Source organism: Salvelinus alpinus, chromosome 21 (genome assembly GCF_045679555.1).
Source record: "Salvelinus alpinus chromosome 21, SLU_Salpinus.1, whole genome shotgun sequence".
Classification (NCBI taxonomy): domain Eukaryota; kingdom Metazoa; phylum Chordata; class Actinopteri; order Salmoniformes; family Salmonidae; genus Salvelinus; species Salvelinus alpinus.
The window spans coordinates 15366222-15379732 of record NC_092106.1 but is presented as its reverse complement, the minus strand read 5'-3'; the positions used below and the strand labels follow the sequence as shown (position 1 = coordinate 15379732).

General features: G+C 40.8%; 2 protein-coding genes across 2 annotated transcripts; one reads left to right on the top strand and one right to left on the bottom strand.

Annotated features, from left to right (window-relative positions):
• Positions 1 to 175: 175 nt before the first annotated feature.
• Positions 176 to 8513, top strand: LOC139547902 (succinate dehydrogenase [ubiquinone] cytochrome b small subunit B, mitochondrial-like). Its single transcript, XM_071357070.1, has 4 exons — positions 176 to 274; positions 1226 to 1336; positions 3572 to 3722; positions 6833 to 8513. Exons 1-4 carry the CDS (start codon positions 226 to 228, stop codon positions 6996 to 6998), a joined length of 477 nt encoding a protein of 158 aa, XP_071213171.1. The 5' UTR covers positions 176 to 225; the 3' UTR covers positions 6999 to 8513.
• Positions 8514 to 8644: 131 nt separating this feature from the next.
• Positions 8645 to 13444, bottom strand: LOC139547901 (interleukin-18-like). Its single transcript, XM_071357069.1, has 6 exons — positions 13143 to 13444; positions 12026 to 12121; positions 11838 to 11849; positions 9997 to 10134; positions 9410 to 9561; positions 8645 to 9064 (listed from the first exon to the last, which is right to left on the bottom strand). The coding sequence occupies exons 2-6, from the start codon at positions 12111 to 12113 to the stop codon at positions 8840 to 8842; spliced, it is 615 nt and encodes a 204-aa protein (XP_071213170.1). The 5' UTR covers positions 12114 to 12121; positions 13143 to 13444; the 3' UTR covers positions 8645 to 8839.
• Positions 13445 to 13511: the final 67 nt, after the last annotated feature.

Here is a 13511-nt window from a genome sequence, read left to right as displayed (position 1 = left end):
ATGTATGTTTCTTATACTTTATTATTGGAAATAGCCTATTAAACCAAGATCAATCAAACATTGGATCATTGTTTGCATTAAAATGCAGTTTGTGTGGCACATGAGAATAACATGAAAAAGCATCCACAGTCGACTATCACCCAGTGCTTATATACCCCTGATCAGCAGTGGACAAAACAGCAACTACATCCGGGTAAATTGTGTGACCTTGGTTGGTTAATTGTCATGGCGGCCATCGTCAGGATAAGTTCTGTCTGTCACAGAGGTGTCAAACGTAAGTGTCTTTGTGTGTAACTGTATGTTAATTCCACATTTGTGTGTATTTCATATTGTTGTTCTTGAGAATTACAGATTGTTGCCAAAAGTAACGTTACATATTGTAATGTGCTAGCAAGCTAACGTAATGTTAGCTGATGGATGAGCAACGTACGACTTTTCAAATTCATAGTGACTTCACCTAGTCGGCTCGGGGTCTTTTGGTTACTGGCCCAAAGATCTTAACCGCTAGGCTTCCTGCGCGAGCTGTCACTGACGTCAATTATTGGCGTCACTGCATTGAATCAAATCTGTTAACGCATCTCGTAAAATAGCCTGAGCAACTAAAATGATCAACCTCGATTCTAAACTTTTCGTATCAGTTTTAGGCCTCATGCTTGTTAGGAATTAAGGCCACCTCAACATAATCAACGTAATCTATCACTTTTCAAAATATTCTATATACATGTTAGGCTATTCTTCCCCTATCAATCCCACATACTGTGGCATGAATCCAATTCATTCATACTCCTACAGTATATGGTCTTTGGCTGCCAAAACTTCAGTTCCTCGAATATCTGCCATTACCATATGTGACCTCTACTTGTACTTATACTACTTTTAACAACTACCAAGACACACAAACAAGTTACCACAAAAAAATGTATAAACCAGATAGGCTACCTGTGATTGCTGACAACCACAATAATGGAATGGTTTATTCATGATACTCCTTGCAGTTTGAGGAAAGAAAGACGCCTCCTCTGATTTATAAAGGCCTATGTGTAATAATATTCACATTTTGGAACCGAGCCATGTGTGAACAACTGTCTACATTACAGTGTAGCCTAAGCTTTATTGGTTTTTGTTGCTTTGCATTATTTTATAGCCTACTTATAATTGAACAGTAAATATTGTGATTTAGTTGAAAAATTGCTCATGACACTGATTTCTTGTCTTCTCCCCACAGCTCTGTTTTATCGTAGCTCTCTCCTCTCTCGACCCCTGGTTGCACAGCAAAAGGACCAGGACTGTCCCTACCCGTTGACTGCTAGGATTCATGGATCCTCATCTCTCTATGGTTTGTTTCCACGATATAAGAGCTTTGCCGATAGCCTAAAGTTTGCCTGTAGTACTCAAAGATTAATAATAGTATGTTTGTGATTTGTGACTTCTTAAAGTAATCAATGTTCAGGCTAGGATACTTATGTAAGGTGATAGTGGTAGGCCTATATTATAAGTATTAGAGCCTACAGCCCTACACCTAAGGGGATTCAAGTATTTTTTTTGCTCTCTCTTGTATACTGAGCTGTCTCATGCAAGAAGGATTTGAGAGAGGGGGTTAAGTCATTTATTGTCAGGGAGCCGCGGTTAGTGATGTCCCCACTGACATGTTGTTTGGTACATACAGTCCATTCGTTAAGTATTCAGACCCCTTTACTTTTTCCACATTTTGTTACGTTATAGCCTTATTCTAAAATGTATTAAATCGTTCCCCCCCCCCGCATCAATCGACACACAATATCCCATAATGGCAAAGCAAAAACAGGCTAATATATTTTTGCAAATGGATAAAACATTTACATAAGTTTTCAGACCCTTTACTCAGCACTTTGTTGAAGCACCTTTGGCCGCGATTACAGCCTCAAGTCTTCTTGGGAATGACGCTAAAAGCTTGGCACACCTGTATTTGGGGAGTTTCTCCCATCATTCTCTGCAGATCCTCCCAAGCTCTGTCAGGTTGGATAGGGACCGTCGCTGAATAGCTATTTTCTGGTCTCCAGAGATTTCCGGGCTCTGGCTGGGCCACTCAAGGACATTCAGAGACTTGTCCCAAAGCCACTCCTGTGTTGTCTTGGCTGTGTGCTTAGGATCGTTGTCCTGTTGGAAGGTGAACCTTCCCCCAGTCTGAGGTCCTGAGCTCTCTGGAGCAGGTTTTCATCAAGGATCTCTGTGTACTATTCTGTTCATTTTTCCCTCGATCTTGACTAGGTTCCCAGTCCCTGCAGCTGAAAAACATCCCCACACCATGATGCTGCCACCACCATGCTTCACCGTAGGGATAGTATTGGCCAGGTGATGAGTGGTGCCTGGTTTCCTCCAGACGTGACGCTTGGCATTCAGGCCAAAGAGAATCTCATCCAGAGAATCTTGTTTCTCATGGTCAGAGTCCTTTAGGTGCCTTTTGTCAAACTCCAAGCTGGCTGTCATGGCCACTCTACCATAAAGGCCTGATTGGTGGAGTTCTGCAGAGATGGGTGTCTTTCTGGAAGGTTCTCCCATCTCGACTGAGGAACTCTGTCAAAGTGACCATTTGGTTCTTGGTCACCTCCCTGACCAAGGCCCTTTTTTATTTTTATTTAACTAGGCAAGTCAGTCAAGAACTAATTCTTATTTGTTCTTCTTCTCTCCGGATTGCTCAGTTTGGCCGAAAGGCTAGCTCTAGGAAGAGTCTTGGTGGTTCCAAACTTCTTCCATTTAAGAATGATGGAGGCCTCCGTGTTCTTGGAGACCTGCAATGCAGCAGAATTGTTTTGGTAACCTTCCCCAGATCTTTGCCTCGACACAATCCTGTCTCAGAGCTCTACGGACAATTCCTTTGACCTCATGGCTTGGTTTCTCTGACATGCACTGTCAACTATGGGACCTTATCTAGACAGGTGTGTGCCTTTCCAAATCATGTCCAATCAATTGAATTTACCACAGGTGGACTCCAATGAAGTTGTAGAAACGTCAAGGATAATCAATGGAAACAGGATATACCCGAGCTCAATTTTGATTATTTTCTCACAACACATGGCATGATGTTTGAACTGTGATATCTAGTGAAGCATGAATCTTGAGAACCTAAGCAACAACTTATGATAGCGGGCCACAGGAGGTTGGTGGCATCTTAATTGGGGAGGATGGGCTCGCGGTAATGGCTGGAGCGGAATCAGTGGAATGGTATCAAATACGTGTTTGATGCCATTCCATTTGCGCCGTTATTATGAGCCGTCCTCCCCTCAGCAGCCTCCACTGGAGCATGTTTGTATATTAAAACCTGAAAGATATAAACCTCAGTTACGAACTGACTGGGATAATTGTTAAACGCAACAACAAAAATCCGTAGGCTAATAGACAAGCGTAATTGCTTCTATGTGCTAAAAACATGTCAGGCCAACTATAAATCTCTATCTGGCTAAAGGGTTAAAAAATACATGTAAATACACTGTTTTCAATGATGAGTCTTTAAATGATTACCCCCTCTCTACACAAGAGGTTAGTTCTGCATGTGGATGTATGATTGAATGTTTTGTTATTTGCCCTTTTGCAGCCGGCTCTGGGTCCAAAGCTGCCTCCCTGCATTGGACAGGAGAGCGTGTGGTGAGCGTACTGCTGCTGGCAATGGGGCCTGCTGCCTACTACTTCCCCGGACCTGCTGTTGACTACTCGCTGGCTGCCGCCCTCACCCTGCATGGCCACTGGTAAGATGAGTTTCCCCTCAAATTGTTCATTGGTTTAAAGGGCACTGGCCAGTGGTCTCACTTCCTTATTCTGGTTAAATATTTTTACTTTCATATTTCCACAAACGATCCTTTCCGGACTAAAATTGTTGTACGTGTTCCGAATGAGCTCAGACCATAGTTTTTCAGCTACAGAAAATGACTTGTGTTGTGACTACAGTCGGAAGCTTTTATGAAGGACAATGGAGTAGGCAAGTGGTTGGGATAACCAACCAAGTCTATGTCCACTACATTTCTGCTCATGCAAAAACAGTTTTGTTCTTAGCATTTATTTTCATTTCATTTACGAGAGCTTTTAGATTTTTGAAGAGGTGGGCTAAATGTCTCCCTGGAGCACTATCCCATTGCTAGACCACTGACTAAATAAGTGGCAGGTTTAAAGTACAAATCCTAGTCATGGGTGGTGTTAATACCACTTAGTTTTTCGTTTTGGGTACTTGGATATCCTCAAGGCATGTCCCTCTAATGAAAACCAGCTAATTTCCAGTTGTCAGACTTGTTGCCAACTTGTCACTGAGGAGTTGAAATGCACACTCATATGATCATTTTTTTAAACATCAAGATTACACTTAAGAATGCTGGTCATGTGTAATACACAGTGGCTTTTCCATTTGTGCTACTTTTGTTAAGTGCCTTGGACTATAATGAAGCAATTTTTAAAACTGCGCTCAGTACTATTTAACTTTGCCTTACTTGCTAAGGCTAATGTTTGAGTGCCACTATTTGAACTGGAGTCATCAAATAGCACCATTGTCCAGTTAACTGAGGAACACTATGAGTACGCCTACGAAGCTCTGTCCTCCAAGGCCACTGCTTTGTACATTGGCTTATCTCTTTAGGCATCTTTCAAGGATTTCACCATTTCTCATGCCTTAATGCTTCCAGTTCAGTTTGTTCTCAATGTAATGGTGTTGCTTCCGTCCCTCTCCTTGCCCCGCCCTGAGCTCAAACCTGGGACCCTCTGAATACATCTACAACAGTCACCCACAAAGCATCGTTACCTGTCGCTCCACAAAAGCCGCAGCCCTTACAGAGCAGGGGAAACGACTACTTCTAGGTCTCAGAGCGGCGTCATTGATTGAACGCTACTAGTGCGCACCGCTAACTCGCTAGCCATTTCACATGGGCTACATAAACAGGACAAGACACCCCACTCTGTAGTCTAAACAAAGAATAGCCTAACTAAGGTCGCATGCTGGTTCCTTGAGCTATCGGTGTGTTCCTCAAGGACTTGGTGGCTCCTTGGTGGGTCTTCAGTCATTCAGATTATGCATTTGTCCACTTCCCTCTGCAAAACATTACCCTGGGGAAGCCAAAGATTATGAAGTCAGGACTATGTCCCATAATGACTATGAAGTTAGGACTCAGCTGGAAGACATACCTTTGGTCAGTGGAGGAAAGGGAGAGCGAAGGGATGTTGAGAGGCAGACCTTCAGTCTGCTGCTCTTTTCCTCCACTGAGACTGACCATCAGATGCAGGTACCATCAGCCCAGGATAATAAAAATAAGCAAAACATTTCAAATGTATTCTCACGCAGCTGTTCCTCAAGTAATACAACAATTGATCAATTACCTGTGTGATTATATAGCCTACCTCAAATGTTTTTATATAAAAATACATTAAATGACCGAAGAACAATGCATTGGCAGAGCAATTCAAGAAAAGCCCATGTGGTGATCGCTTACTGCACAAACCTCATTGCTACAGTACTGTTTTTAATTGGTTAATGTTGCATAGGCTTACGTTTTTTAAGTCAGGTTTTAAAAAAATCTCTGCGGTCGATCTCATCTTGCAGTTTGAGTCAGTGATCTTGACTGAGAAAAGGTTGGTGACCACTGTTCTAGAGTTTTCCCCGTTAACACTATCAATGTTTCCTTTTACTGTGGCAATTGTGATCGAATCAATGCAATATTAGCCACTTTCAATGCAACATACCGAAACAAAACCAACTATGCAAGAGATTGTTGTATACAGAACACATCGGCGTAAGATTCTATTGCATTGACACCACTACTCAGCCCATACTCTACACAGACCGGTGCGGCATAAACAATTAGAGCTGCAGTAGGCCTATATGCAAATAGCCCATTGCCATATATGGATCTGTGCCATTTACTTTGAAATGGACTGTGTTTACAGCATGAGCGGTCGTGAGTAGATGTGCTTGTTTTGAGATCAGAGCGAGAGATGCATGTAGCCACATGTGCACATTTTGTTCATATCCTTTGCTAGTTAGTGAGTTATCCCAGTTATAGATAATCAGCAATAGGGGAGTGATTGCTTCCTACAAGAGCACAAAACTCTAGACATATTTGAAAAACGAGTCAGATAAGCTTTTTTTGTCTTAAAGGGGCATTGTTGTATTTGAAAACAGGCTTGAATAAGCTAAGTAGGCAGAGGGTAGCATAATTTGTCTGATTCTCTAAAATAATGCTATGGGAATAATAATAATGCATTTTATCTATAAAGTGGTTTCTTTCATCAAACAAAACATTTTCAGTCACTTATCTGACGGACAAGTGGATAAAAAAAGGTTCATGTCAAGCCCTGCATGTTTTTTTCAACAGTCTCATGGAATGTAGGCCTACATTGAACATCACACATTGGCTGCTACTGTAGGCTGAGTGATAGAACCGCTATTTCAATGTTAAAATGTTATGGGATGCATTTTCATACATTGTTTTGATGGTAGGCCACGCTGGTAGGCCTACATTATGATCAAATAGTCACAGTAGCCTACTTGGCCACCGCTAAATGTAAATTAAAGCAGCTACAGCATCTGTGTTCACAGTAAACACGTTCAAGTTTGCAATCAGACCTGAAATAAGCTCAGTGCCCCAAAAAATTAGAGGGAACATTGGTTAACGCTGTTTAGCCACTTCTATTTTGCCTTAGTGTTTACCCACCGTTTGCGCAAAAATACATTGAAGGTATATGGAGCGTTACTTTGCTCACCACGATTATAGTTTACCCACCTATTATTCCTTTTTTTGTTGCCATCACTGGCTATTACGTAATATTGTGGTTTTAAGCCGTCTCATACATTTCTTGTATTGTCTTCTCTCTTCAGGGGGCTTGGACAAGTCTTAACGGACTACGTTCACGGAGAACCGAAGATCAAGATGGCCAACGCAGGCCTCTTCCTGTTGTCGACTGTCACCTTTGCCGGTCTCTGCTACTTCAACTACAACGATGTAGGCATTTGCAAAGCGGTGGCCCTCTTATGGAGCAAATGATTGGATTGAGGCTTGGGATGGGTGGCGTGGGCACTGGGATATCAGCCGTCTTGTTCTGGTATGATTGTGAACATTCAAGGGATTATATGTACATTTCTATAAATATATAATTTTCACAATTACCAGTGAATTACCAGTATTACCAGTGATTCACAAGTGTCGTAAATCATGTTGAGTCAGGATTTCTTTTGGGGGGGGGTGAACTTTTTTTGTTGCATGTTTAAGTTCTGGAGGTTTTGTGTTGGGCATCAACAGGTCTGTTTTTGGCATGTTAATAATCTTCTATTGATTTATGTGGACTAAACTAAATAAGTAGTCCCTGACCCCTACCAAACACGCATACACATGCTGCAGTTGGTTAAATGTTATACGGTTAACTTTTACCTGGGGCCTGTTAAGGAGGGTGCAATTTTACAGAACGCTTAGATAGAAATGCATTTTGTAGAACAGATGTGATGATCTTATGTAGATAGAATAGGGAATTGTCAGGTTTATTCAATGCATTTCTAGCTTCCTCTCACTGAGTGCACGCCTGTTATCAAACCGCTAATATTCCAAACACTTGTGTATTGCTTATTATCTGGGGAAGTATCCACAGTGATTTACATATTTGACCTGAATTTCAGATCCAGTATGGCAAATGACTTCTCATCTCTTCTGTACTAACTAAATTTATTATGTAGGCGTTGCATTCTTATTCGTGGGATGATTGTGGTATGTTTTGTGTCTGTCACCAGTCTGTAAATACCAGCTAGTGCCCTTCAAGACCATTGCAGTCAGCTTAGTGCCACACATTTAGTCTGTTTGACCTTGCTGGTCTGGTTTGATTGACATGAGCAAATGGATGTGAGCACTGGCAGTATTTAAACCCCATAGCCATACTGTTCTGGACTTCAGGGGTCTGTTCAGAAAGGGTGCAACGTTATAGAACATTGAGATATGCATGTCGTATAACTGATATGATTTGTCATGTGGAATTGGGCATCACCACAGCTCTATTCATTAAATGTCTAACTGCAATGTTCTGAACGTTTCACCTCACTGAGCACATCCCAGGAGCATGTAGAAGAGTAGCCATACTGATCTGTACACCATTGCACTTCCTCCTGTACCAGGCCGTGTTTTAAATAATTATCCAATGACAATATCCTGGTTTTGTAATAATGTGCATAATTTACTTTCTCAGCTGTGCCTGGCATCATACTCTTGCTTGAGTATTTAGCATAGTACAATCTTGTTGGCAGGAATTTCACTTTTCATTTATCTGATCAAGTGTGTGTATGTATGAACATCTGCTACGCGTCAAGTTGAGTACAGCTAGCATCAAATATTAAATGAAGTCAACAGCGGGCGCATGCACTTGGTCAAAATGGCAGAGCTTTGTTCTGGTTCTGTTGGGAGTGTTGGCAGAAACAAGTAAGAGTTGTCCTTGTTAAATATCTAAGAAAGATGAAGGTATGTCTTTGTTCTCATATTACTCAAATGTCTAAAAGTTTAAATGGCTTTGGAAATTCAGCTGTGTTGTCTGTTTATTAGTGCCCGTCGATTTATACATCACCAATCCGTTTAGATTGTTACTCACAAATTAGCTTGGGAAGAAAAATGCACCTTTAGGCTTTTCAGAATAAATGTGGATATGGATTTGATTATGTATTAAATCAGTTTAATACAGAGCATATACAGAGGACGGTAGACTACACACAGGTAGAAACCGTGTCTGATAACTGGTCAGAATGACTAAGCAATCAAACTTAAGTGTATACTACTACTCTATAATGGGTATTTAAGCATATAAAAAAAACACTGAGTATTTACAGTGGCTTAACAAAAGTACCAGAAACTCAACATGCCAGTAAGCGCATACTACAGTTCTCATCCACACAATCCTCAGGCACCTCCCTGAGAACTAACTTCATGAGCTCTGCATCTGGTCCAGCCTCAAAGCTCAAGTATGACCTAGACCACAGCGATGACTCAAATCTGTACTGAGATGTACCAGGAATTAGTTCCATGAAGAACACAGCCTCATGTTGTGAGTTGCCAATTTGGTCAGGCAAAGGTTGCTCCTGGGGGAAAATAGAGGGAGGGGGTTACCTTTGTCTTGTCAGTGTGAAGTTTGTTTGTGCGAACAGCTGGTATGAAGGTACAGTAATAATCACACCTGGGTTGTGTTCAGTAGGGAGAAACTATGAAATGGGAATGTACTTCCTGATCTTATCTCATAAGGAGAACACCGATTTTTGTTTTTCTTGAACGACTGCTGAACCCAACCCAGTTGTTAACCCAAACTAAGGCTACAGAGACTGTACAGAGGGTGTCTATTGCTTTGTGGGAAGTTCAGCTGTAAAATGTGAAATTAAGCCATACGTTAAATGTAACGTAGATGTAAGCATTTCAAAATGTATGCTTACCAGTGGTTTAGCAGAAACTCCTTGGTCCCCATTCTTGCAGCACACCATATAAGTTTGCTTACAAGGTGATGTCACAGAGAGAATAACAGCGCTTCCTCTGGGCTTGTCAATGTCATTGTTTCTATATACTTGGATATTGAACCGGCAATCATCTAGAAACCAGATAACAAGAAAAAAATATGCATCCAACAGATGGAAATATGTCTTGCAGCAATATGCGTAAAGTACTTTTGCACGTTTTTGTCATAAGGATGTCACATGATCTTCCCTGATGCATGGGGTTGTGATATGCAGCAAGCGCATCAGTAGCCTAATCTCTGTATTATACGTTGAGGGCCGGTTTACTGGACACAGATTCAGGGGTTAAAGCCCCAAAACAATCCCATGACTTAAACTTAGAGGTAGACTCAGCGAAATGAAGTTGCCACGAGCAACACTGCAGATTTGAAATGAGCGAGATTCAAGACTTCACTCTCATCATTTTGTACATGTATTAAACCGTGAGTGGCCAATTCCATATGACAGAAATCCTTCACAGTGATGAATAACTTTAACCCCAGCAAATTGGGTTCTCTAGGTACATTTACCTGCTTTGCATTGCTCCTTATTCCGCTCTTTAAACTTGAGAACTTCTTCATCTACAACCAGGAATCGGTTGTTCTTGATTTGGATCATTTTTTGGAAGCATTTATTATTCTCCTTTTTAAAATCATCCGACTCTAAATCTGCAGAAGAGGAGGGAATGTGTGAACACAACAAACAAAAAACATTTGACAGTGTGATATACACAGTGTAGTGGCTCCTTTCCTCTTTACCATAGCCACTGCCCAAGCCTGAAGCGGGTTTGTTTCGTACGCATACAGTCCACACTCAAGGTTTCCAAACGGCCAAACATTCAATGACATCCAGGGATATGGTGCAACAAAAATGTTTATTCTTCTTATATCTAACAAAAAATGATTCTCCAATCAACTTAAAGCATAGATTACTTGATATGGAAAATACATAACATGACCTGTCTGTATGTATATCTGTATGGTCAAAAAACTATACCGCTCCCGCGTCTAGCAAGGACTCCTTCCCCCGAAGGCCCAACTTCCTGCCTTTATACTAACACACTTAACACAGTACAATGAATGGGCAAGAGGCGGGGCCAAAAACTGAGTTACACTAAGAACAAATGAATATATCTCAATCAGGTAAATATAAATCATAAAGGTATGTACCTAATATTTCATCATATACATTAATATATTTACACAAATGTACATGGAGCTCAGTATGTTCAGTCTTTTATACAAATATGTCCAAATCGGCTCTAACACACAGAGTATACAAAACATACTGACCAGGTGAATCCAGGTGAAAACTATGACCCCTTATTGATGTCACTTGTTAAATCAACTTCAAATCAGTGTAGATGAAGGGGAGGAGACAGGTTAAAGAAGGATTTTTAAGCCTTAAGACAATTGAGACATGGATTGTGTATGTGTGCCATTCAGTGGGTGAATGGGCAAGACAAACGATTTAAGTGGCTTTGAACGGGGTATGGTAGTAGGTGCCAGGCGCACCGGTTTGTGTCAAGAACTGCAAAAGACATACAGCCGACTCGACACAACTGTGGGAAGCATTGGAGTCAGCATCCCTGTGGAACGCTTTCGACACCTTGTAGGCTGTTCTGAGGGCAAAATGGGGGTGCAACTCAATATTAAGGTGTTCAGTGTACATGTTTTAAAGTAACTGTCCAGTGTTTTCAGATTTATATGAAATATGACCTATAATTAATTACAATACGAGTTAATTAATAATAAATTAATATTTAATATATAATATGAATATTATTTGAAAGAAAAACGATTTAAAGTATATTAAAAAGCAATTTATCTGTGTTGGAATGGTGTGAGCGTACACCAACAACAGAATGGTATGGGCATATACCGGTCCTCAGGAGGATGACATCAGAGAGGAAGAGGCTAAGCGAAAGGATCCACTCCCGTCAAAAACTGTCCACGTGGGAATACAGCGATAAGCAGACCAGTAAGCAGACCGCCTGCCTTCCCGCCTTTAGGACAATGACTCCCATTGTTAGGGTGGAGACAAGACCATCTCGTCATTATATACAGCATCTCTGATGGCATCATCCTCTATGAGGAAATAGAAGGCATTTTTTAAATGTTCTGTTTGAGATACAAGTTTGAGGTGTGGTTTTTGAAGTGTTTTTTCTCCAATTTATGCCTTGGCCACAAACATGAGTATAGCTGGAGTCAACAACATTATTTGGGTATGAGCTAACAGAATGTGAGATTTTCACTGGACAGTTACTTTAACATTCTATTCTCTTTCAGCTGGAACTAAATAGCACATGGTCTAGGTAAGACGAGCCACATCTACATAACTTGTAATAGTAATTGTTAGAAATGTATATTACCTTCATGTTCGACTTTACAGGGAATCAGTCCACACAGATAACATGAAGAAAACACAAAGACACAAGGAGCAGAGGGTGACATCTCTGACAAAGCTTTGAACATTATTCACATTCTTTTTTTAAATGGTAGTTTACACGTGTGGATATAAAAAACAAAGTTCAGTCAATCTTTTAAAGCACCACTTTACCTTGAAAAAAGATGTCCTCCTTGTCTACTACCGCAAACTCAACACACTTAAATTCGGAGCTGCTTGCCATCTTCTCAGAATCAAGCATGAACGTCACTAGAGGCAAAAATATGTTATGAGGCCTATATTTATGACAAATATTGTCAAACATGTATTTATCCACTCACTGGCCATGTGCCCTTCATATATATAGATCTATACGTAGGCTAGTTAAAAAACCTACTCAAGTAGCCTTTTAAAATACTATAATATAGCTTATATAATTTACATTTAATAAAACACTACTAATTAGAATAGCCTCTGTCATACCAATGCAGATGTGGGATTTTCTTTCAAACACCAGAGGGAGACATTTCACTTGATTATGCCATGAATCGAGCTGCACTGAGGAACACCTTCCCTTTTCTTTACATAGACTGACCAGATGAGAGGTGAAACTCAATATCAGGAAGGTGTTCCTAATGTTTTGTACACTGTAATCGCCATTCCAGGACTACAGTTTGCGCTATCCGGGATCATTGGGACGTCCCTACCCTAAACCCTACATTTACCGTAACAATTTTAAAGGAAAACTTCAAATGAGGTAAGGATGTCCCAATGATCCCATATTGCAAGGACACTAGAGCTATCATCTTTGATCCATCCTCAAGATCCATTGGCAGACAGTCATCCGATCATACACATAGCCCTACTTTTAGTGATAGGAAACGCTGCCAACTCAGTAAACAGAACCCAACATGTTTATCATACACTCATATTATTGTCATTATCGTTGAATCAATGTACATTGTCTTAATAAAACTACCCAATTGGCCTACTCTCGGGCTACATGTGTGTTTTGTTCCACACGTGTTTAATGCCGTGTTCAAAACAACTGGGAGCTCAAAACTCTGAAATCGATTTGAAACAGTCATCCAACTCGAAATTCCTACTCGGGAACTGGCCTCTTTTTAGCGCTCAGATATGAAGCTCACTAAAGTCATGATTTGACATCGTATTTTTCCTCGTTCTCAGTTGTTTTGAATGCGGCATCAATGCCCGGTAGGTAGAGCACAACCAGGAAGTGGTTTCAATCATAAACCATTTAGATTCTACAGTATTCTTAAAGATATCTTACCTCGGAAATATCTCCTTCTGTAGGCTATTCAGTCATGCCTTGAACTTAGAAAAGTTTCTTAAATCTGTTTCTAATCTTCCCAGAGATAGTTTGTACCGACAGATGTAGCCTATTCATGTGTGGCACCTCCGACACTCGGTCGCATTGTTGCTAAACCCAATTTATGCTTTAAACAAATGAGGCTGTGATGTAATCGCGGCGCCTCCGAAGGCTTGCAGAGGCCAAATCGAGCACCACAACACTATGCGCATCCCACATTTTGTAACGCAAAAAGTAGAAAGGGGGCAAATGACTGTTTCTCTAACTTCAACTATAAACGTTTGGGAATATGATGACATCGTTAAAGTAGTGTCCATATCAATTTTGGAC

What these genes read in the sequence shown, in the direction of transcription:
- LOC139547902 (XM_071357070.1), top strand. Translation starts at nt 226, where the DNA reads ATGGCGGCCATCGTCAGGATAAGTTCTGTCTGTCACAGAGGTGTCAAA. An exon ending in CTGTCACAGAGGTGTCAAAC is followed by an intron (nt 275 to 1,225) that starts GTAAGTGTCTTT and finishes TTCTCCCCACAG; the next exon opens with CTCTGTTTTATCGTAGCTCT. An exon ending in TGGATCCTCATCTCTCTATG is followed by an intron (nt 1,337 to 3,571) that starts GTTTGTTTCCAC and finishes GCCCTTTTGCAG; the next exon opens with CCGGCTCTGGGTCCAAAGCT.
- LOC139547901 (XM_071357069.1), bottom strand. Translation starts at nt 12,113, where the DNA reads ATGCTTGATTCTGAGAAGATGGCAAGCAGCTCCGAATTTAAGTGTGTT. An exon ending in TAAGGAGCAATGCAAAGCAG is followed by an intron (nt 9,562 to 9,996) that starts GTAAATGTACCT and finishes TCTGGTTTCTAG; the next exon opens with ATGATTGCCGGTTCAATATC. An exon ending in GAGTTTCTGCTAAACCACTG is followed by an intron (nt 9,065 to 9,409) that starts GTAAGCATACAT and finishes ATTTTCCCCCAG; the next exon opens with GAGCAACCTTTGCCTGACCA.